Genomic DNA, 22,356 nt, shown 5'->3' with positions numbered 1-22,356 from the left:
GGTGTGCCTAGTGTGTTGCTACTGTGTGTGTGTGTTGCGGAAATGCTTTACACATTGCCTCCGGGATAAGCCTGACTGCCCGTGCCAAGCTACCAAGGGGGTGAGCAGGGTTATCTTGGCTTGTAACTCCCTTGCCCTGACTAGAGTGTTGGTCTCTGCCTGGCTTTGGCGCAAGCCTTAGCCAACCAGAAATCCCATTTCTAACATTGGTTGTCAGCGGTGAGGATAATAATTGTGTTTGCGCAATACCACAGCGACAACTGGTTGCACTACAAACTCTGCATTTAGATAATGACATGTTTGGGGATTATTGTTTTTGAGTTTTATTTTTTCTCCTAAGAGTGTCATTGTTAGATTGTGTACTCATGCTTCAGCTCAGACAGTTAGGTCCCTTGTGTTGCACGTGTCTCTGAGTGTCCTGCCAAGATGGAGTCTGCTTTTAACTCCTGTGGTCTGTTTAGATACAGTATGTATGAGTTGGTAGAGTTTTGTGAAGAAAGAGACATAGCAGTGAATGAGTCAGACACCCAGTCCAAACTTAGGGACAAACTAATCCAATGGCAGAAGATGACTGGGAACTTGAGCGCAGTGAGAGGGAGAGGGCCCGGGCCTCACGCCATGAGGGGGGTGGGTCTGAGGGGAGCCCTGAAGAGTCTGAAGAGGAGGAAGAAAATGACAGTACATGGAAGCCAGTAGATAGTGAAGACCCCATAGATAGGGAGCCCCTTGCTGGGTCCAGTGTCGGGGGCAGCGCCCCATCCCTTTCCCTGTCCCCAGAGGAGTGGGTAGATAGGAGGGAAGAAAGGGAGCACCAGCTGGCTTTGGAAAATCTCAGGTTAGAGCATGCCAGGGAGATAGCGCAGCTGGGTGTGCAGGAGAGGATGGCGGAGGTTGAGAGGGCCTTTGCCAGGGAGAAATTAGCTCTGGAGGGTAGATTATCCCCTGAGCGCAGTTATAGTTTTCTGGATTCCCCAGGGAGGTTGGTGTCCAGTGCTGGCAGCAATATGGAGTCCAGTGCAGGAAGTCCCATTCCCAGTTTCCCGAGTATGGTACCTTGTTCCCAAGAGGAGGAGTACAGGTTGAAGTTCAGGGACAGTAGGAAACTGTCTCACCAGTCTTGGGAGGACTTCGCGGAGGAATGTCATGAGGCACTGGCTGATTGGTTAGAGGTTCACACGGAATCTGATTTTGACAAACTGTTTGATCTGGTTTTCAAAGAGCAGTTGCTCAGTCGTTGTTGGCCGGAGTTGCGCCAGCACCTGTTGAGGTATGACTCCTTTTGCCCTTGGAAGCTTACAGAGGAAGCAGACCACTGGGAAAGTGCCAGAGGTTCTGAAGAGGCATTGGTGAGTGATCCCAAAAGTAGTGGTTCAGGCATCTTCCAGCCCAGAGTGGTGGAAGAGATTCAAAGTAACCCAGCTAGGTCCCAGGATAGCGAGAGGGGTGTAGGGGCTCACGTCCTGTCTCAGTGGAGTAGGAGTGAGTGTGGGGCTGAGTGTTCCCAGGTGCCCGAACCCCAGTCTCAGAACCAGGATGGTTTCTTCAGGGAACACCAGGTTGGGGACATAGGCTGTCCTGTTAGTCCATTTGAGGAGGATCTCCTAGTGTCTAGAGGACCTGGAGTGTCTATAAATAGTGCTCCAGTGGTTCTAGTGTCTGGCAGTGCCACTCCAGTTGGGAGGGCACAGAAGTCCGAAGTGAGGAGTGAATGGGGGATGTGTTCCCCAGTAGAAGAACCAGTGGGTCAGGGACTAACCAGTTGGGTTAAGCTCCCGTGGAGTGACCATGGTGACACCACTTCTGTTCTGGGGGATCTTCGCGCACTGTCAGGTGGACAGGGGACGGGAGATCTGCGCCAGACGGTCACACAACACATGAGTCATGTGTTACCCTGGGGAGGATGGTGTGAGAGTCCGCAGAAGTGCTGGAGTGCAAGGCAAGTATTCTACAAAAGGTTTTAGACCAAAGGTTGGGAAGCCAGGTTCAGGAATTGCCTGACCTGGAGGGAAGGACGTCTGTAACCAGTGTCCTGACCGGTTCATCTTCTAGGGGTACCACTCCAGTTGGGAGGGTGCAGAACTCTGGAAGGGGGTGCAGAGGGTGGGAGTCCCCGCCTCTAACCCCGGTGCAACCTGAGGGGTTAAACCCTAGGTTGGGAGAGTGGTGTTCTATGGGTACCTCTCAAAGGAGAAGAGGGCGGAACCCTAGAAGGCGAGGTAGGGGGAGGAGAGCCTCACCCGTGACTTTTGGTCAGCCTGAGGGTGCAGACCCCAGGCTGGAGGATCCGTGGCAGTCTAGAACTGTCCTGAGGAGAGGAAGAGTGGAGAATGGCTACTATTTGCCAGGGGTTACTACCCCCCACTCTGTGAATAGGCAAGGACCAGTGGCCTCTGGGTGGCCTAGGGCCTGGTCCGGGCCACGGACAGCTAGGGAGTATCAGTGGGGTAGCCCAGTTGTTCCAGACAGTTTTTTTAGAAGGAACCACATGGGTTCACCGTGGCGTAGAACAGGAGGGTGTCCCTGCAGTTGCGGGCCCGCGTCCGTGTTCTATCGCCCAAAGCAGGGAAACCCATCACAGTGGTGATTGGTCTGCCCTGCGTTTTGGCTGGAAGGGGGTTGTGTTGGACTTGGCCCTTTTGGCAGGTTCACCCCTAAACTTTATGCTTTTAAATGTGACCTAATGTTAGTTGTTTTTGGCTTCTGCGCACTTTGAGTGCATGTTGTGAGATTGGCCTGCCCTCCCATAGGACTGCATGGGGAATATGTGTGTCCATGGTAGTTCCTGATGTGAGAGGAGTGCAGGGGCGAGTTTGGTATGTGCGAACTCGTGAGATTAAATGCTGCGCGACGGTGTGCGCAGATTTACTGTGTCTAGTTTGGAAGTGCCACTTCTAGAAGTTGGCATGTCTGTGCAGTGAATGTGAATTGACTGTCTGGCTTGTGAGTGGCTGGAGCTGGCTGGTGTGCCTTGCTCCAGGAGTCAGGATGGGTCTTCTCGGTGGTGAATGGGGAGATCTGCATGTTGATGGCAGGGAGGAGCTGCACCTGGGACCCAAATAGGGTTGTGCCTTCCCTCCATAATGCTGGCTCCGCCCCCTGTGGTGCGTCTGATGTCCCTAGCCTGTCCTGTGAATAGGGAGAGGGGCTGAGCAAAACAAAGTGCTCAAGAACCAGTTGTAACTGGTTCTCCCCCTGCCCTACAGTTGAGACAAAGGAAATGTATTTATAAAAAGGGGCTGTGACCCCATGTAAAATGTTCTCTCTTGTTCTAACTTAAGGGGGGCCTGCTGCTGCTGCTGGGTTCCAGGAGGAACCGCCACTGGGACTGCCTCCCTGCTGGAGGGCCCTGTGAGCTGGCCCCTGGGCCCAGCCTTTGCCCCCCTACACTCTGAAGAATTTTTCCTGGACGTTGGGGGACTTTTCATTCTTAGCGCCTTGAAGGCGCTTCATTTTTGGGTACAAAGCGCGTCATTGTCCTGAGGAGCGTTGTGAGGACTGCTGCGGGCCTGCAGCGCGAAGCTGCACCACGTGGGATCCCTGCCTTCTGGCCGATTTCGGCACGGGTGCCCACCCCGCAGATTTGCGCTTTTAAATATCCCTAGCGGGTGCCCACCCCGCCAGGGACCTTGTGCTACTTTAAATACCCCTAGCTAGTCCCCACCCAACCAGGGGCTTTGTGCTGTGGGGTATATCTCCCTAGCAGGTACTTACCCCACCAGGGACTTTGCATTTGAACGGGTGCCTACACTGTATCACCGCCGCAGCCCAGGAGTGTCGAAAACGTTGCCGCGGCCCTGCCTGGTTGTGGGCGGGGCTGCATGACAAGGAGGAAGTTGCTGGTGAGGAGAGGGAGGACTGGAGCCTACCCCGCCTTCCAGTACATCCCGGTGCCAGGAGAAGAGCCCGGTTGTGGCCGCAAGCAGGAGCGTGTGGGCCCAGCGGGAGCCCACCCCGCCTTCGTGAGCCTGCCCGCGGAAGAGGAGACGTCGCAAGGACAGCCCAAGTGAACGCTCTCAGCCGCGCTGTGCCAGTGCGAGGCCGGGAGCGAGTGGAGAACCGCCGGGAGCTGCGAGGGACAGAGCAGTGCGAAGCGGAGAGTTCCCGCCTGCTGGGCCGACCTGCAGTGAGGAGGCGCCAAGGGAGAGCCGGTGAGTGGGGCTCCGAGTGCGGGGGTTGGGTGGGTGTCGGGGCACGCTTTCGGTGCCCGCCCCCGTGTCCAAGTGCTCATCGCTACGTCCCGCTGCCCCGATGGACAGTGGGCAGCGGCAACAATTGGTGCTATATTTTCCTGAGAGCCCATGTGCTCCACATGGGGACCTCCATTTAAAAAGCCCACGAGAGGGGCCGCATAAGAAACACCCGGCCGGTGCTTAAGTTCTGAGCGGCCCCACATGACAGCGGGCCGCTCCAATGTTGGGCAATTGTTGTCAGAGACCACGTGGCTCCACAGAGGGGGCACATCATTGTTTAATGGGTCCCGAGGGACCCAGGTCCTTGCCCGCATTTTTGCACCCTTGCCTCCAGGGCCTTCGTGGCTCCAACGAGGCCACAGTTGTTTCAGGGCCCATTTGTTGTGGAGTCCCAGTAGGGCCCAGAGGCACTGTAGTGCCAGTGCTTGTTTGTTGGCATTTGTTTTTAGGGCGCATTGAGAGCCTGTGCCCATCTCTTGGTGATTCTACAGCTGCCCAGCAATTAGTGGGCAGCTGCCACGTTTAGGTCCAGACTCTTGCGCACTCTGCTTTTGGCTGCGTGCGCAGCCGGCCCGGACATTCTGGACATCAGGCATTTGAGCCCCTGTGGAAGGCCGGTTGGCCTGGGGGACAGTCCTCATGTCTTGTGCCCTCGCTTGGGGTACCCTGGTTATGCCTAATGTGATTTATGCGTAATGTGCAATGCCTTTATGCCTGTGATACCTCTAACTGTGTTTTCATGCTTAGGAGGATGTTTTGCCTAGTATGGATTATGCTAGTTTTCCTGCGGGATCTATGCCCATGGTGATTAGTATTGCGTAGTGTGTACCTACCTTTTACCACTGGTTACTGATTGTCTTCTACAATTGTTATTTTGTGCTACAGTTATTACATGTTCTACATCTACTATTTCTACCAAGTGCTGATTCTGACAGTGGCCTACGTGGCCCTGTCATGTGTAAATAATCCGCTGTATTAACTGCCCAGTGCATCTGTGTGATTATGATCTAATGTGTTTATGGTAATACAAATGCTATTTTTATATATAACCTTGTGTGGAGTTCCTTTTTGTGGTGTGCCTAGTGTGTTGCTGCTGTGTTTGTGTGTTGCGCAAACGCTTTACACATTGTCTCCGGGAGAAGCCTGACTGCTCGTGCCAAGCTACCAAGGGGGTGAGCAGGGATTATCTTGGCGTTTAACTCCCTTGCCCTGACTAGAATGGTAGTCTCTGCCTGGCTTTGGCGCAAGCCTTAGCCAACCAGAAATCCCATTTCTAACAGGTACCAAGTCAGAACTAAAGTTTTTGTAAAACTGGGCAGTGAGGCTGACCGGCCCTGATGATTTTTGGAGCTTCAGGCCTGCTAGCGGCAGTTGGACTTCTTCTTCACTTATAGGTTCCCCCAGAATCTTATTCTGGGTGGGAGTTACTCATGGGAGATCTGCATTTTCCAAATAGCCAAGTTGGGCATGAACTGTGGTATGTTCAGCTGCATAAAGCTTCTTACAAACCCATGCCCGCTCACAGTGCTGAAATTCCTGTCCTCAATTGTCAGTAACCCTCTGAGGAGTATTCAAAATAAGTCTCTGACGCAATCTACAGTTCCCGATTCTCTCAAAAAGCCATTGTAATCCAGCTGCTTAGAAGATAGAGAGACGACCCATGGACGTTGATTCACCAAAAAGCCAGGAGTAGCGGAAGTGACATCACCTGCCCTTTGACCCTTGATGACATAGTAGGAAGTGACATCCCATATCATCACCCCTGGAAGTGTTACTGGAAGTAATGTTGTGTGACTTTTGATCCTGGTGCTATTATAGATAGCAACATCATCAAACTAAAACAAAATACAATAAGAGCGAAATTAAAACCAAGGTTGATAAAGAAAAGTGATGGAGGAAGTACACAACAGTTTTAGTATTACACATATTTCAACCGGACTGCAATCATATCAGGGATGGAACCATCACTTACCCAAGAGGCAGCGATCATTTGCCAGATGGCCACCCTGTGCTGCCCAATTGCAGCCCCCAGTGTTAAATTACTGCCCTCCATGCCGGCCTATGAACCACATGAAAGGAAACGTCTATAGCTGAAAGGCGCAATGACGAGGAACAGCTTTGACTATAGCAGTGCAGGCTTTAACATGCTCAATGATGTCTGCTAGGAGGGCTCTGGGATTTGCCCCTGAGAAAATGCAGAAAAAATGACATCAAATGTCATGAAAATTGGCTCAAAAGCCACACAGTGGTCGAAGTGGGCGGGATCGGCGGGCTTTTGGGTACAGGCGGAATGGGCAGAGAAGGAAAAGACAAGGACACTGTCTTTTCCTTCCTGCCCAGAGAAGACAAGGACAGTGTCCAGTTCTCGTGCCGTTGGCAACTGCCCCCCCACCCCCTCTTTGTTCTCTTCTCTTTCTGTTTCACTCCTTTTCATTTAATGAAAAACGAAACTTCAAGAAACAGGTATTATCTTCTCTTTCCTCCTTTCGTTTATTTGCTCCACTGTGAAATGGATCCAAAAAAGAAAAACACTTTTGCTGGACACTCGTCTTTTTCTGACATTTTTAAATTTCTAAGTGCTGCCTCGGTTGGTGAGAAATAAAACATTCAAAATATGAAAAATAACTAACTAATTAAGGGCCATATTATCAAGAATGGGTGATACATTATCGCCGCTTTTATCGGCAGGAAACTGCTGCTAAAGCGGCGATAATGGGCTTGATAATATACCCTTGTGAATTCCCATAGAAGCCCAGGTTCTGGTGTTAACCTGGGCTTCTATGGGAATTCACAAGGGCATATTATCGAGCCCATTATCGCTGCTCTAGCGGCAGTTTCCTGCCGATAAAAGCGGCGATAATGTATCTCCCTTTCTTGATAATATGACCCTAACTAACTAAAGTAAGACAGAGTGGTTGCAAGGTGGCCAGATTGATTTATACACACCTAAACACATTAGCGTCACTTTACGGTGTTTGCCAGTGAATCGCTACTTTTGTTTTCTCATCTCTCTTTGAACAACATTATTTTCCCTGGGCGGGAAAGTGCACTTTTCCTGGAGATACTGAAATACCTGCTTGATGGGTGAATTGGAAAACAAAATGTGTACAGCGGCTGTGTGTTCACGAATGTGGTCATTTAAACCATACTGCTTATGCAATGGGCCTTGAAACATGTCCCTTCTGGGCCCTGTAGTAATGGCCTTAACTTTTCAGGCAAAAGCACTCAGCAATTTCTGAATAATGAGTGTAAAAAGAAAAAGGTAACCATGTTATTCCGACTTACATTTCACATACTTTACTTAATCTTGCATTCCTTATCCTTGTTTGCTTTTTCTAGTATGTTGTTAATTTCTTTTTAGGCAGCATATTGCTCTTGTCTAGTGCGTAAATTGAATTGAGTGACATCCAGGTGTTTTATAGCGGGGCACAATTGGTTTGTAGTTGAAGGCAGTACGAGTTTCTGTCAGTGGAGCAGTATGGTGTTCAGTGGGGGAGAGGATGTGGCACTATGGTCAGAGCTGTTGAATTTGGAACTGGGGAACCAGGTTCAGCCTTCATGACCAGTTCACCAGACCACTCCACCTGAGGGAGCACATTCCCATGCTAGGCCTTAGAAGGCCCGCAAGATGTTAAAAGCTCTGGTGTCTTAGCACCAGCAGGTGGGCCCTAGAAGTGGCAAGTGTGGGTTAACCTTGAAGGCCTGTCCATCACAATTCATTCTGAACTTCACCTCCAGTCTTGCAGGCAGGCCTATGAAGCAGCACACCATAGAGTGACAGTGACTCTGTCACTGAGGTCACAGGACCCTTGAGCAGGGTGGTCTAGGGCTGTGCAACCGTACCAGGCGCTGACCAGCCGCGGTCTGTGCAGGTAACAGCGGTGGGGCAGAGGGGCCGGGTAAGGGGGGAATTCGAGGGACAATGTCGAGGGGAAATTAAAAAAATAATGAATGTTACCTCTGCATCGTCCCTCGAAATCCCCCCTTACCCGGCTCCACGGCCCACCGCTGTTACCTGCATGGGCCACGGCTGGCACAGATATAATATGGTTTAAAAAGCTCTTGCTGCCTCCCTCATGGCCTCCAACAATTTACTGCAACAATACAAATGTCATGATAACTCCAGTGATTAATTTCTTAGTATAGAGAGATGCTGTTTTGTCTAGTGGACGTTTTGACTCATGGAAAGGAAGCACAGAGGGTTAACATGCTTGCTGCAAAGAACATTTACCATGCAGATCACAAAGCCCACACAATATAAATAGATCAGTGGGTTACTGCTTTTGTCAGAGACCCTATTGTTACTTGCAGTTAATAAGTTATAATCCTAACATAGAACAGTGAGCTATCAACTGTCATGTAAGAGCTGCATGCAGACTGCAAGGTATAAATTGTTATGTTATGTTATTAATGGGTCTTGTATAGCGCAACGGCTACTCCAAAGGAGTGTCCCGGCGCTTTGTGCTCCAGACCCAGAAAAGAGACTAAAAAAGAAACATAACAGTAGACAGAACAACAAAAGAAAGGGGAGAACAACACTCTACCCAGCGAATAACCAAGTCTTGAGACCCTTCCTAAAAGCTAACAGATTGGATGTGGATCGTAAGACCAATGGTAAAGAGTTCCATAACTGAGGGGCTTGAAATCTAAAAGATCGCCCACCCAGACGTGCCCTCTTTATACGAGGAACTACAGCAAGTGCTAAAGACTCCGATCGTAAGGATCGTGTCGGCTGATAAAAATTCAGCCTCTTCTGTAGGTATTTTGCACCCGTGGCATGCAGTGCTTTGTGGGCTAATGTCAAGGCCTTGAACATTATCCTCTTCCGTATAGGAAGCCAATGGAGGGATTGCAGCAGGTTAGAGGCACTGGCTCGACGGTGCAGACCGAAAATCGCTCGTGCTGCAGCATTCTGGGTCACCTGCATGCGCTGTAAAAGGTATTCTGGGAGACCCAGATACAGAATATTAGCATAATCCAATCTGGATCCAATGAGGGCCTGAACAGTTATTCTCCGATGCTCCTCAGACAGCAGAGGGAAAAACTTTCGGAGCATCCTGAGGATCCCGAAACAGGTCCCAGTCAAGGTTGCCACCTGGGATTTGAGCGTGAGCCCGTTGTCAATTTTAATTCCAAGGTTCTTGGCCCATTTAGAAGACTGGGCTGGAGGGAACTTGTCAGCAGGCCACCAATCATGCCAGTCCGGATCCACGGGGCATCCAAAGAAAAGTATCTCGGATTTATCCGAGTTGCACTTGAGGCTGTTCAGATGGAACCAATTGAAAACAGCCCCAAGGCACTCACGGATACTTTCCCCATCGAATTCTTCGCTCTTGCAGCAGGTGAAAAGAAGCTGGGTGTCGTCAGCGTATGAGACTATCCGGGCCCCGTAGGACTCCACCAGATCCGCCAGAGGGGTCATGAGGATGTTAAATAGGGTAGGGCTCAAAACTGAGCCCTGAGGAACTCCGACTCCCAATGGCGGCATTTCGGCAGATCCAGACGAGGCCCAGACCGTTTGACGGCGGTTGGCTAAGAAGGAACGAAACCAGTTGAGCACCGTCCCCCCTAGACCGATGTCATGTAGTCTAATGAGGAGATCCTCATGGGGGACGGTGTCGAACGCCGCCGACAAGTCTAACATGACTAACATCACCCTGCCTCCATCATCCAGCACCTCCTTCACAATCTCTGAGACTTCCAAGAGCGCCGTCTCGGTGCTTAGGTTAGATCGAAAGCCCGATTGCGACGCATGGAGCAGCTCATTCGACTCCAGGAAGTTAGAAAGCACGCTATGGACGTGCTTCTCGAGGATTTTAGTAAGTGCAGGGAGGAGCGAAATTGGTCGATAGTTGGACGGGGCTTCCGGGGCAAGATTGGGCTTTTTAAGGAGAGGGATCACCATGGCCTGTTTCCAGGATTGAGACAGGATCCCCTTACTCAAGGAAAGGTTGAGAATAGGATTAACTAGGGGATTAACAACATCAGCCATTCTAGCTAAAAATGTTGCCGGGCAGGGATCACATGGCGAACCAGATTTAAGATTCCTCATCAAAGCTAAAGATGAGGAGATCGTGAGAGGCGGAAAGTTCAACAAAACCGGACCAGGGATCGGCTGGTGGGCTATCTCATTACAGCGTTATGTTTTTTCCGCTGTCTTTGATTATCCTAATGTTGCAAAAAAGCGTTAATTTGGGTAGAAATCAGTTCTGATTATTAAAGAGAACCCCTAAGAACCCCTAACCATGGTATTACGTTTTAAATTCTGAGTTTGTGTTTCTCCAGACTAATCACTATTAAACTAAGCTGCCTACTTGTATGGTTGTCATGTGACTCCTACACTTTGTAGTCCTTTTTCTTATGTAACATTTCCAATACAGTGATTTACACACGTATGATTGATTGTCTCTGTGTAATATATGTGATGAAAAGTGCTCTGACAACCTACACTGGTATTAGTGGTGCTGTACATTTTCTGATACTTTATTATTTTTACATTTTTACACATGCTAACAGTCTCTGCAAAGATTGTTCCTTATTAGTAGCAATGGAACATACAACTGCAGCAGTGAGAAAGGTGACCAGTCAACCTTTGCAAAGGGCCCTCCACTTCACAGCAGCACAAGTCACTTTTTTTGTAACTTTTGATTTGTTTGAGCTATGAACAATTTATTTGTTAAAATCGTCAGTCAGTATAAAGCAAATGATGTATTATGTTGCAAATATGGCAGAGCCATAATTATGTGGAAAACATTTGCAGTAGGATTTTTTGCCATTCACGTTAGAACTGCTCTTGTGGGAAAAAGGGAGGAGAAATGCTGATGACATAAACTCAATAGATTGCGATTCCACTTTTAAGGTTGTGTAGGACAATCTGTGATGGGAAACGTATCCCACTTTGTAAATGTATTTTTAAGTGCAATAACTCAAATTAAACCTTTAATAAACGTGTATCCATTGGTTAAATTAAATAACGTAATAAGCTGTAACCGGTTTGTGAAATGGGAAACAAATAATAAAAATTGGGATATTTTGCTCTTTCTGCCACACCTCTGACTCTGCCCACTGACCCATTCCACTGGTTATTCCTGCCCTCTGATTCTCCGCCCACAGTTCCCCTACTTTTGTTTCCCCACTTCGATAACTGGTGCCACACCAATGTAGTCTGACGCTACCCAGGAGTTTACCCCTTTTTTTACAAGTGTGCAGTGGCTGCCCCTTCTATGTCTATAACTAGACCGTATATCAAGTGTCTGTACCTCCTTAAACTAAGAATTACGTAGAGTATGGCAGTACCTTACATACAATATGACAGTGATAAAATTGTCATTTTCATTCACACACTTGCTCTCTCTTACACACACACACTCTCATACATCCTCTCTGTCTCACCCAAACTCACGCTCATAATACAGTTAACTGTTGAGTAAAAGGACAGACCAGAAAAGGTTATAATATTTCAAACTGTTTACCTACAACGACTCCCTATTTCAGCATTGCCTGTTTTATAAAGCTGTTTTGTTCCCAGTCAATTGCAGTCAATTTGACAAATTGTGCCCAGTGTCGTTCCAAATGTCTACACTGCAGTGAAGCTTCCGTGTACCCTGGGCCTGGATGTGGGTTGTCCATCACTTGACAAATTGTAACAATTGCTGTGCAATTGTTAACAATCTCAGACATCTAAGCCACAGTTAACTCTTATTTTAAAATGAGAAGTGCACTCTGGAAATAGATTTCTCTTTTTCTCGTGCATCTTGGGGTGGCAAGAACAGTGCCAGGGGACGCAATGGAGAGCCCAGGGGGCGACCCCTATAAGAGAGGACCTTAAAATTCTCAACAAGTATAGGCCGATCTCACTACTCCCCTACCCTGCAAAAATCTTCAGATCACCCATGGCAAATGCCCGCACACACCACAGAGGCAGTCGTCCTATAATGCCCTTGAATATTCTCATGGAACCAAATTTGACCCACTTCCTTAAAAGCTTGAAGATGTGGCTTTTTAAATGGGCTTACTGTGTCTAGCAATGCTAGATCTGTATTCTGGTCATTCCTCCTAGTTGGTTCGGTTTAGCGCCAATAAATCACATTTGATTGCCCAGGCTCTACCCAATTAGCTTCAGTTTCTGGCCCTAGGACAAGTTGCATTATTCTGTAGTCAACAGAGCACTTAAATTTGCTGCTTAACTGTTCTCGATCTAAATATTACACTGTTGAGCGTGGGGTCCTCCATGGATACTCCCTTACTCTTATTTCATTTAGTATAAGACTTCACTCACTGTCTGATTATTTCTTCTGACTTTCAGTTATATACATACATTTGCAATTGACACACAGACTAAGTGCGAGTTTAGAATCAAATACTAAAGAATGCAGGTTATCATTAATCACAGGTTCCCTGATTAGTGAGGGTAAACTACAAAAAGACACCAAGGGGTCCATTACGATGTCGGGCGGATCGCCACCACCAAGGTGGCGGTGGCGATCCGCCCGACATAAATGCCCACCCGCCACCCTTTTCCCCCCCGCCACATTACAATGGCGGGGGGACCGCAGCGGAGGCAAACACTTTTCCGCCCCGGTCGCCTTGCGGCCGGGGCGGAAAAGGGTTCATATGGTGGCAGTGTCTATCAGACACTGCCAGCCATATTTGGATGGGCGTCTGCAGCTGCTTTTCCGTGGTGGCATTGCTGCCACGGAAAGGCAGACGGACTTCACTCTGGGGCCCCGTGCGGGCCCCCAGAGTGAAGGAGAGTACGGGGGTGCACCCAGGGTGTATCTGTGGTACCCCCTGCATTAGCATAATCAAAGCGGCAGGCACCACGTGGTGCCTGCTGCTTTGATTATGTTGAAATGTTTTTTTAGCATTGTGGCAGGCGGTGCAGAGAGCTCCGCCCGCCACAATGCTAAAAATACAGGCTGTGCCCGCCACTGTGGGGGGGGCACATCCTAATACTCCCCACGGGACCCCCGCCCTTATGGCGGGGGGTCCCGATTACCACGAGGATGGCGGGCAGGCAAAGTCCACCCGCCATCCTAATGACCCCCAAGTGCTTAGGTAAGACGTTTTTGATATGCCTGCACAAGAAGAAGACTACTAAAGTTTCTTTTTGATATAATATATGCTGATCTCTCAGACATTTCATGGGTGGACTGTAAGTGGACCATAGTGTCAAGTGTGGGAATTCTGAATACTGTTCTCTCCATTGTGAGTCAATCAAAAAGGGCACTCGTACCTCAACGGATGTGAAAGAATCACCACAAACCCTCTTTCCATTATGCCGCCTCTGTCACTTATTTCTATTATTAATTTGTTTGAAAGAATATGTAAACTGAGTGAACTGAAATTTTCTACGCATTGCGTGTGCTTTGCTTCTGAAGACTTTGTTTTCTTTCATTTCAGGAATGGTGCCTGAGGAGAAGGAACCTCCTGGCCATCTGGTCCTGGAAGATACTGGGCCGCAGCAGCTTGAGAAGATCCTTGAAGATGAGGGTCTGGATAGAGTGTACTGGCTTCCTAAGCTGAAAAAGACACTTGGGGTGACCAGTGCTCAAGCTATAAAACATGTAACTCATGAAGACTATCTGAAGCTAGAACCATATGTAAAGCGTCCTTGGGAGAAGCAGGCTTTGAAAAACATATTTGGAATCCCAGACAGTAAAGTAACTCTGAAGAAACTACAAGAAGAACGCTCAGAAACGATGAAAAAGGCTCACGAGCAGGCAAAGGTGACACTGACGGAGTTAAAAGAAATGCAGACTCTGGGCAAAAGCCAAGATGATGAAGTTGTTCAAAAGAAACTGGAGAACCTGAGAGTGGTGATGAGCATTCCTAAAGAATGTTGGCCTCCGTCTGGGGGCACTCTTATTGATGTCATACAAGGCCTGCACAAAGAGTTAACACTTGCAGAGGGTTCTTTGTCATCAAGTAAAAATTTAGAGGATAAGGATGTTTTACAATGGGCATCAGGGGGACGAATTCTGAAAGGGATATACAAGACTGATAAACTGGAGGATATTTTAGAAAAACGAGATCATCTAATTACCATTCCAGAGAATTTCAGCTTCTTTGGTCCAGACAAAGGGCCTGAGTTTCAGACAAAGGAGTTTTCATCCTCCATATCAGAATCAACATTCACTAAAGTCATAGAGAGTCTAGGATTTAGTGCCAGCTGCAAGGCCAAAGTTGGATATTTGGGATTTTCGTGTGAAAATAGCAAAGCTTCAGAGTCTGATGAAAAGAGAAAATTGACAACTGAGTGTGCTTACATTTCCACCACAAAATACAACTACATTCCGCTTGCCTCTTGTTTCTTCCAAAAACATCAGGTAAGACTTTCCGCTGCAGCCTTATGTGAGCTACAGAAAATGGAGGAACTATTAAGTCACACTAACAAACAAGACAAACTTCAGATGATTACTGCTAGGTATGGGAAGTTTTTCTCCATATTTGGATCACATTTTGACATGGGACCTTTCCATCTTGGTGGCATATATATGTGGAAAGCTTCATCTGAGGGCTTCAAGACTGACGAACTAGAAGAGATAAAAAGAATAGCAACCAAGTCACTTAACATTTATGTGGGAGCCAGCTTCAGTGGCTTCAGTGTTAGTGCAGTAGGTGGTGTGGGTGTGTCTAATTCCCTATCTAATTCATCTTTCCAGGGAAAAAGCACAGAATCTATTACAAAAAACATTCAACTGTCCGTCTCCAAGACTGGGGGTCCTGTTGAAGTGGATTCTCTTGTGCAGTGGAAATCTGGGCTTTTGTCTAGTAATAAAACATGGTGTGTAATTGACCAAGCATTTAACTTGCTACCAGTATGGGACATAATCCTGGAAAGTCATAGGAAAGATTTTAAAGATGTTCATCAGGTAGCAAGTGGGCTTATGGAAGCCTACAAAGCCATAACAAAGCAAAATGTTAATTTGGTCTTTGGTGAAGAGCTTGCAAGTGCAGTAGAAGAAGCGCGATCATTCCTACAAGAGGTTGAATCCTGGGAGGTTACAGATGCTCATGGGCAGTTGAAGAAACTTATAGACTTTAAACAGAAACTAAATGAAAAAACTAAAAACTACAGTACTTGGATTAATGAATGCCTCTCCAACAAAGCTCTTCCAGATTTCTTGACCAAAGTGATGAAAATGTATGAAAGGTTGCCTGAAACGCAAAATGTCTTTCTCAAAACTCAGGTGCGCTGCCTAGTAGATTATGATGTCTATTCCTCTGAGAATCCTCATAGCTATTCCTCCATAATTAGGTGGGTTTACCAGTCTGAAAATGAACAAAAGGAAATGTGCACCGCTAGTTTTGATCAGTTTATTCATGTTTTACAAGAAGAAAAAAGAGCCTTACAAGAAATCAGCTTTAGTTCCCACTACTGCATTGAGGCAGTGTATGAAGCTCAGGTAAAGTCCACATGTAATATAGGTCTTTCTCTGTACTCTTTATTAAAAGCTTTGAGAGCCACTGAGCAAAAGGACCTTGAACTCTTACTACTTTCATTTGTGCTTCGATTGGGCTACTCTCTGGAAATAAGTTGTTTTCCGTATCTTTTGGGATGCTCGGAAATTGACTTCATGCTTAATGAAATGCAGGCTGCACACAAAGAATACTTGGTTTTTAAGTACCAGTGTCCTTATAGAGCTCACGCATTCCTCCTCTTGACAGGTTTAACAGTGGCAGTTGATTCCAAGGAAGTTACCCCAAAACAAAAAAAAGAGCGTTTGCGTTTCATGAGGGATCATATTAAAGATTATGTGTCAATCAAAGTGTCTGATATTGTTAAGAAACATGACCAACGCAATGATCTGAAATTGCTGGAGAAAGACTTGCATAACCTAATTTTAGGAAACTATGAGGAAATGGAAGATGTGATAATCAAGGAAAGATTAGTAGAACAATTAAACAACATCTCTAGAGCAGTCAACATTCACAGTTCCAAAATGGATGGCAATGGAACCACAATTGTTGAAATGCCAGCAGTTATAAAAAATAAAGACATTTTTGACTTGATCCAAAGCCTTGGTCTAGAAAACTACTTTCCAATGAAAATGACACAAGAGCATGTGCATGTTATAAACCGGTATACTCTGCACATCTCAGGAAGCCAGACGCTCAAAGACAGTGAACTTCCTTTTTGTTTTCTACAGAAGCTCATGATGATGGACTACCGTGCAAGGGATATGATTTGTAGGCCCACCACTCAGGAAGGTCAGTGTTATGTCACCACTGCTAAAGAAATATGCCCTCCTGATGAAAACATGGATATTATGGTGGACCTTTTTGGTTTGCCCGACAGGTCACAAGAAACACCTTTTGCAAAACACGCACCTATGCACCCTATGGATTTGCAAATGGCAATATATCACTGTGCTGATGAATTTCTGAGGCAGTGGATAGCAATGAAGCTTGCCATTTGTCAATTCGCACTACCATTTTTGGTGCCAAACCCCTCTAATTCAAAGGTAGAATTCCCTCTTTGGTCTTTTAGGCAAGTCTATTTGCAGAAAAGTAAAATATTTAAAATGACATCTAGAACTGCAAAAGACAGTGCCCAGTTCAATTCTGGTGCCCCCACTCCTATGGTTTCGTTCTATAGAATGGGGAGGTCTGAAAATTCTAAATCTCAGCTCATGAATACTTTGCTGAGTGGGCACAGTCATAATATATTTTTCCATCGGCACTGTCGCGGTAGCAGATGCGACTCTGTCTTAATGGCAGGTGTTGCAGAAATCTTCTGGTATTGCCCAAGTGGTAAAGAGGATGACCAGTTTCACCAATGTATTGCATTTACTAATCTTCATGGGGATGCACTAGAACATTTGACGCAAGCTAGCTTCTTGCAGCAAATTTCATCGGTCAATGTAGTAATTTTTTCTAGTTCTGACAAAACCACAATGGATAGTCAAGTACTGAGAGAGCTTGTGAGTTCTCCAAAACCATTAATTTGCCTGTGCATTGACTTGGAAAATGGACCTCCTCTAAGAGTTAGAAATGTTGTTAAAATTCCTCTCAAGAACAGAAATGAATCTGAAATTATTGATGTGCTAGTTTCAGTGATTAATAACTTGTTATCTACCCCTGCTGAAATCCGCACTCTAGATCAGTATGTGAAATACAAATCCACTCTAGATGAATGGGCAAGTGTTGCACGACAACATGGATTCCTTATAGACGAGGACAATGAGGACTGTAAAGAAGGCCATGAACTTGCTAAAACGCTGATGTGTCTCCTAGACGATGCAAAAGTAGGAGAAGTGAAGGAACAGTTGCTTCCTCTTCAAGGAAGCTTGTGGCACAGATGGTGTGAGAAAGACAAAGAGCTTACCCGCTTGAGACATAAAGGAAACCGAAGCATAGAGGAACATATAAGTGACATTGAATATGAAAAAAATGCCATACGCCAGGCCCAGGTGAAAAGAGCATATCCCATTAATGATCTAATGATGTCACTAATCACAGTATTACAGTCCCATTCAAATAAAACAAAACTCTATTTTCTGAATTGGTTAAAGGTGCTTATAGATGAGCTGAGCTCTGATCAACTCTTGGAGCTTCGTGAACAATACCATGTTTTGTGGTCAAAAATTCTTGTGGGTAAAGGAAAGAGTAGCAATTTGAACAATGCAGTGTACAAAGATTTAGAAATAATATCCAACAAAATCAATACTTCAGTGTTTGGCCTTGAACATCTATTGAGAGAAGTGGGTCAGATCTATGAGGCACTGGATGCTGTGCCTGGAAGCTATGATGATCTGAACAAGCTTCCAAAAATTGCTGCAGAATTGATGGCTCATGGGTTCCCCATTGAGTTGATGGATGGTGATGCCTCATATGTTCCAATTAAATGGATTAAAGCTGTATTGGATGAATTAATTAGAAATCTAGGAGATAAAAAGTTGTTTGTTCTGTCTGTGCTTGGTGTTCAGAGTACAGGAAAATCCACTTTACTAAACACAATGTTTGGTCTGCAATTTGCTGTCAGTGCTGGGCGATGTACTCGTGGAGCATTTATGCAATTGGTTCGAATTGATCAAGATCTAAGGCAAGATGTGGGCTTTGATTTCATTCTAGTTGTTGACACAGAAGGGCTCAGGGCCACTGAATTAGCCAATAAATCAATGCTTAATCATGACAATGAGCTTGCGACCTTTGTCATTGGTCTCGGCAACATGACTTTAATAAACATCTATGGAGAAAATCCTTCTGAAATTCAGGATATCCTTCAGATTGCTGTCCAGGCCTTCTTAAGAATGAAACAAGTGAAACTCTCTCCAAGCTGTTTGTTTGTTCATCAAAATGTGGGAGACTTAGCAGCCAGTGATAAAAACATGGAGGGTAGAAGACGCCTTCAGCAGAAACTAGATGAAATGACTCGGACAGCAGCACAGCAAGAGCTATGTGATGTGACTTGCTTCAGTGATGTTATTACATTTGATGCAAATAGCCATATTTATTACTTTTCACATCTATGGGAAGGAAATCCACCAATGGCACCCCTCAACCCAAAATACAGTCAAAATGTTCTGGAACTTAGATCCCAGATTTTGATTATGGCACAAAAAGAATCACAATCTAAAGTTTTAAGCATTTCACAATTAAGTGGGCGCATTCAAGATCTTTGGAAAGCATTATTAAATGAAAATTTTGTTTTTAGTTTCAAGAATACTTTGGAAATTTCTGCTTACAGCAAACTTGAAACAAAGTTTAATGACTGGACCTGGCAGCTCAGAAGGCACATACTGAATGTACAGAATAAATACAACAACCGAATTATGAATGGGGACATTAGCCAGATTGAGAATGCACATATTCAAGAGCAAGTTCAGGAAAATTACGACGGCATTAGGAAGGATCTTGAAGTTTATTTCACTGAAGACAGGGATTATGAAATACTTGTCCAGTGGAGAGCCAATGTTGAAAACAGGCTTCAGGTTCTTAAACAAGAGCTTATTGAAGAACTGAAAACCAAGTGTGGAGAATTGATTAGATTTAAAAAAGGTCAAAGTAAATTGGACCAGAGAAAGTATGAGTATGAAGAAAATTTGTTTAAAAAAAGCAAAGACTTAGCATTAAAATTAAAAAATGAAACACTGGATGAAATAAAACTTGCAGATAATTTTAATGAGTTGTGGATTCAGTGGGTGGCTGAATTATCTTCTAGTGTCCCTTCCACCGAGAATCCCAATATCATGGTTCATGTAGAAAATGCTATCTGGGATCATTTTAGGCAGGATCCTAGCGTATTAGCAAGGGTTAAAGATGAATCCAAGAGGAAAGGCTTTTCCCTTAATGTTTCTGAGCACGTTCAAGTGAAGAAAAATATGATTGGGATTTCAAAGACTTTAAGCGATCATGATAAGGAATGCATCAAACAAATGAAAGAACAACTTGCAAAATTTGTCCGTGACTATACTGAAAGTAAACGACAACAGAACATGGATTACAGTGAACACTACATCCATGAGATATTGAATGAAATAAGTAAAGAGGTGCAAAGAATATCCAATAATCCCCATTTCAAGTTAACGGCAGCGTATCAAATTGATTTATCACTGTACCTTTGCAACATTGCAGCACACAAGTTCATTAATATTCACAGAGAATTCCAGGTAACAAATGATCCTGTCGTCTATCTCGAAAGTAAGAGAGGTGATTTCTTTAATTGTTTTAAGATATCTTGTGAAGGAGCAACATCCATCACTACGTTTTCTGAGTTTTTGAGCAGCAAGATTAAAGAAGCTGTCCAGAATACAGTCTATGATGTGGCGGCACTTAAAGTTGCAGATTTGATGCGGTCCGACTACCCAGCATTCAATGGCAACAGAGCAAAGTTGGAAAAACACATTCTAATCTATCTTGCAGAGAAGGAAGATTTTGAACAATACAGGCAGTACATTCATTTCACAAAGGATTTTTTTGAGACTTTCATTGAGACATGTGTCCAAGATTATTGCACAGATAAAGGAAATCAAACGCTAAAAAATATATTGAGCATCACATTAGATTCTTTTCAAATTCTCATTATTTCAGCCATTGGTGAAGCCACACAGGTGGTCAAAGACAGAAATGGAAATGAGAGTAACAGTGCCTCAATGTGGTTGGATGTACTTTGCAGAAAACTTGGATATGACCTAAACATTTCACGAAACGACCTGAAAGGAATAGAACATCAGCAAATTAAGGACCTAGAGTTTCTTAAGGAGGCAATGTGTAAAACATGGGAAAGTCGAGTTACAAGTCTAAAGCAGGGTTTTGCTACAGTTAGTCTGAAGGCATTTCGAGTGAAGCCACATGAAATATTGGCAAAGCAGCTATGTGGGTGCTGGCAGCAGTGTCCCTTCTGCAAGGCCATTTGCACAAATACAATCTCTGGTCATGATGGTGACCACAGTGTTCATTACCATCGTCCTCAGGCTGTCAGTGGCATTCAGTGGTATCAAACTGATCATTTGATCACTGACATTTGTTCTAGTCTTGTGGCAAGTGACTGTCTCCTGGTTCTCAGTGACGAAGTCCAAATTCCTTATAGGAATTACCGAAAAGCAGGACCAGCTTATGCAAACTGGTGCATCATGCCCGATACCTCAAGCCAATCCTACTGGAAATGGTACGTACACCATTTCCAAACGATTCTGGAAAAAGATTATGGTGGAAAATTTGCAGAGAGGGGAACAATTCCTCATTCGTGGACCCTGATCACAAAGGATAATGTGATAGCAGAATTAAATGAGTTATAAAATTATTCCAGTGCAGACACATACCCACGCATAGTACGCATTTATTGTTTGCCATCTTCTGAAGCCTTTGGACCAGTTTCTAAGTAGCTGTCAAAGATAGATCTATGATTTACTTTTCTTTGTGTTCCGGCTGTAGACTTGTTGACCAGCAGGGTCAAGCACTTTGTGAACACAAATATGTTTCTGCATTACAGATGCATGTGATGTGTATGGTCATGGTGTAAAGACATTCATCCATTTACTTATCAACTGATAATATCAGGAAGTTGCAGGGACTTGAATACTTGTAAAGCTTTGAATAACATTTATAATTGCGTTTTTCGTTGTCCTTTCCTTAAGAAAATTGGCCTTTTTAATTTTGTTGGTTACCTAGGCTAGATTACATTTAGGGAAGAAAGTTCTCTTTGATATAATAGCTCTTTCATGTGGTTGCTGTCAAATCGTCTACCATCTATCATTGCCTGTTGCCACAAGACTCCTACAGCCTCAACATGCTCATTGGCTGAGGGTCTGAAAAGACCAGTAAGGCCTTCAGAAACAAACAATTGCAATGAATGAAAATGGTTAACCTTCTTCTGAAAGACATTGACCTGCGAAAAATGGACACACATGTGGGCAGGAAACATGGATACCCAGACAGAGACAAATTAACTCTGGGAAAGGAAGAAATGTATATTGACACTCACACTGAGACAGACGTACGCAAACGCAAACAGTGGCAAAGGAAGACAGAGAGACACCGGCATAGTCTCTGAAGCAGCATGACATGAAAAATTATGCGAGGATGCACCATTCAGCAAACTGCCATAATCAGTTTATTGAGGGTAAAGTTAAGGATAGGTGCGTGACAAGTGACTGTAAACAGTTTCCAGTTCTAGAGCACTCACTATTTTTTTTTGTTACAGATTTATATAGCGCAAACTCGACCCGAAGGTATTGGATCGCTTTACATGAGCACCTGTTACGTTACACAAGGACACATTCATTTTTTTTGGTATGCACGGGGAGATTAAGTGATTTGCCCAGAATCACAGGTTGTGGACGCGACCCCGAGGCTCGAATTTTGGTTTCCCAGCTCCAAAGTCGGCAATCTAGCTGTCAGACTACATCCTCTCCGCGAACTATTCATATTCATTATTGAAAAACCAATGCACACGATGTTTGCGATCATCCATATGCATTAAAACAATTCATTTCATTTCATTTCAATCTTTATTCGGTTTAAAAAACCTTATAAGATACAATATATTCAATCATAACACATCATATCACAATTTAAATAGATAAAATAAAAATAAAAAGTTGAGGGTGGCTAAAAATATCAACACACTTCCTTTGCATATATACATAGAATTCAGTTCATTTCCCAGTTTTTTCCACTTAGGGGTGGCTTGATCTTAGTTGGCCCCTCTAATGTACAAGAA

The 22,356-nt window shown here is 45.1% G+C and overlaps 1 protein-coding gene across 1 annotated transcript in view; it reads left to right on the top strand.

Annotated features, from left to right (window-relative positions):
* LOC144783175 (interferon-induced very large GTPase 1-like) overlaps positions 1-20,932 on the top strand; it is a 51,162-nt gene extending 30,230 nt beyond the window's left edge. Inside the window, exon 2 of the mRNA XM_078662292.1 lies at positions 13,593-20,932. Coding sequence (XP_078518418.1) covers positions 13,593-20,932 — 7,340 coding nt within the window. The remainder of the gene's footprint in view (positions 1-13,592) is intronic.
* The last annotated feature ends 1,424 nt before the right edge of the window (positions 20,933-22,356 follow it).

Source organism: Lissotriton helveticus, chromosome 9 (genome assembly GCF_964261635.1).
Source record: "Lissotriton helveticus chromosome 9, aLisHel1.1, whole genome shotgun sequence".
NCBI classification, from domain to species: Eukaryota; Metazoa; Chordata; class Amphibia; order Caudata; family Salamandridae; genus Lissotriton; species Lissotriton helveticus.
Note: the sequence above shows the minus strand (reverse complement) of the source record. Positions and strands in the feature narration are given on the sequence as shown.